This window comes from Pinus tabuliformis, chromosome 2_2 (assembly GCF_031772625.1).
Source record: "Pinus tabuliformis cultivar Carrire ecotype Pingquan chromosome 2_2, CPIR1, whole genome shotgun sequence".
Taxonomy (NCBI): domain Eukaryota; kingdom Viridiplantae; phylum Streptophyta; class Pinopsida; order Pinales; family Pinaceae; genus Pinus; species Pinus tabuliformis.
The window spans coordinates 327,167,973-327,169,345 of record NC_142300.1 but is presented as its reverse complement, the minus strand read 5'-3'; the positions used below and the strand labels follow the sequence as shown (position 1 = coordinate 327,169,345).

At 34.3% G+C, this 1,373-nt stretch overlaps 1 protein-coding gene across 1 annotated transcript; it reads right to left on the bottom strand.

The window, feature by feature from the left end:
• Positions 1 to 541: 541 nt before the first annotated feature.
• On the bottom strand, positions 542 to 1,051 carry LOC149192611 (cullin-1-like). Its single transcript, XM_089407005.1, has one exon. The coding sequence runs from the start codon at positions 1,049 to 1,051 to the stop codon at positions 542 to 544; it is 510 nt and encodes a 169-aa protein (XP_089263131.1).
• Between the last annotated feature and the right edge of the window lie 322 nt (positions 1,052 to 1,373).

Sequence of the window (1,373 nt, the reverse complement as noted above, 5' to 3'; positions counted from 1 at the left end):
ATAATTACCTTCAATTGGAAGTAGGATCTTAATATTCCTTTTTCCATTTGTAATTGATTTCAAAACTATCACTAACAGATATTTATTTTGTTTCAAGCTCCTTGAGAAAAAAATTATACTTAGAAAATACAAGTGAATGTAGCAGCCTCACAAGATCCTCATCTCTCAAATTCAGTCCAGCTTTGATGTCTAAATAACTCAACTTTTGGGAGCTGTTAAACAAATAACAATAAAATTGCATAGTAAGGTGTTACTACCATTTCTATTTGCTCAGCTTGAAACTTGCCAATGACATTACAGGTCCCTGTGGAATATAGCCATGTAAGCTGTCGATGTTGAGCATATGTAGAATAAAACTCTTTGAATGTGTTCCATTCATTTAATCATCTCCAAGGGCAAACTAGGTTTAGAAGATTTGAAAGGGGGCCAAAATGTGAAATTCAATACTCTGACATCCAAGTTTATTCCAGGATGGATATTTGGATTATTAGTCAGGTATGCCTTAAAGCTAGCTTGGTTCACCTCTGCTTGTAACATATCTTTAACCATACTCTCCATCTTTGATGTCAAATTTCTGCTTTAGTTTTAACAACATGCTCAGCTCATGAGCATTATCTGTACTTTTATAATACAATATTTGACAAGTTAATTTTTTCCTATATATTTCTGTAAACAAAGCTTTATCTTCACGTATTTCTAGAATGCCCTCTATATCAACAAATCTTAATCTTTTACTACTGCCACCCTTTCTAAGTACCATGTCACAGAGCATGGCCAGGAATTCTTCACTGGTGTTTCCTGCCACTCTTTTATTACAGATTTCTACAAATGTTTCATTTAAAGCTCTATGCAAAAGAGCATTGTGACGAAAGACATGGATAATGTCCTCCACAAACTTGTCATGCAATTCCAAAACTGTATTTACAAATGCAACTTCTTCTTGCATGCCACCTGTATCCCTTCTCCCTGCCTTATCAGTTATAACATCTAGATCCCTCATAACTAGTGGAGTGCAGTCTCTAATTACATGCTCTTTGAAAGCATTTACCATTATTTCCAGACCTTTAGGTATTCTACAAAACAAGCTTTACAATTTTGAAAGGTCAAGTTTGTTGTTATCCCTAAGAAGGGAAATATTTTTCAAACTTCTTAGGCATAATCTCAAAAGATAAAGGAACCATAGATTCATCCATTAGCATATAACCAATCAACAACTTGAACAAATGATTGGAGTACTCAAGACAAGTTCATTTCCTGGTTCAGCATGTTTTCTTCTCCATACTTTTGTAGTTTTCCCAAATAAATTTTGTTCTTTCACTTGCTTAGGAGCCCATTTCATGTCACTTTTGTAGTCTCGTGCTATATGTCCAAAT

Bases quoted from the DNA above. Each gene is read 5' to 3' on its own strand.
- LOC149192611 (XM_089407005.1), bottom strand. From the start codon at position 1,051: ATGGTAAATGCTTTCAAAGAGCATGTAATTAGAGACTGCACTCCACTA.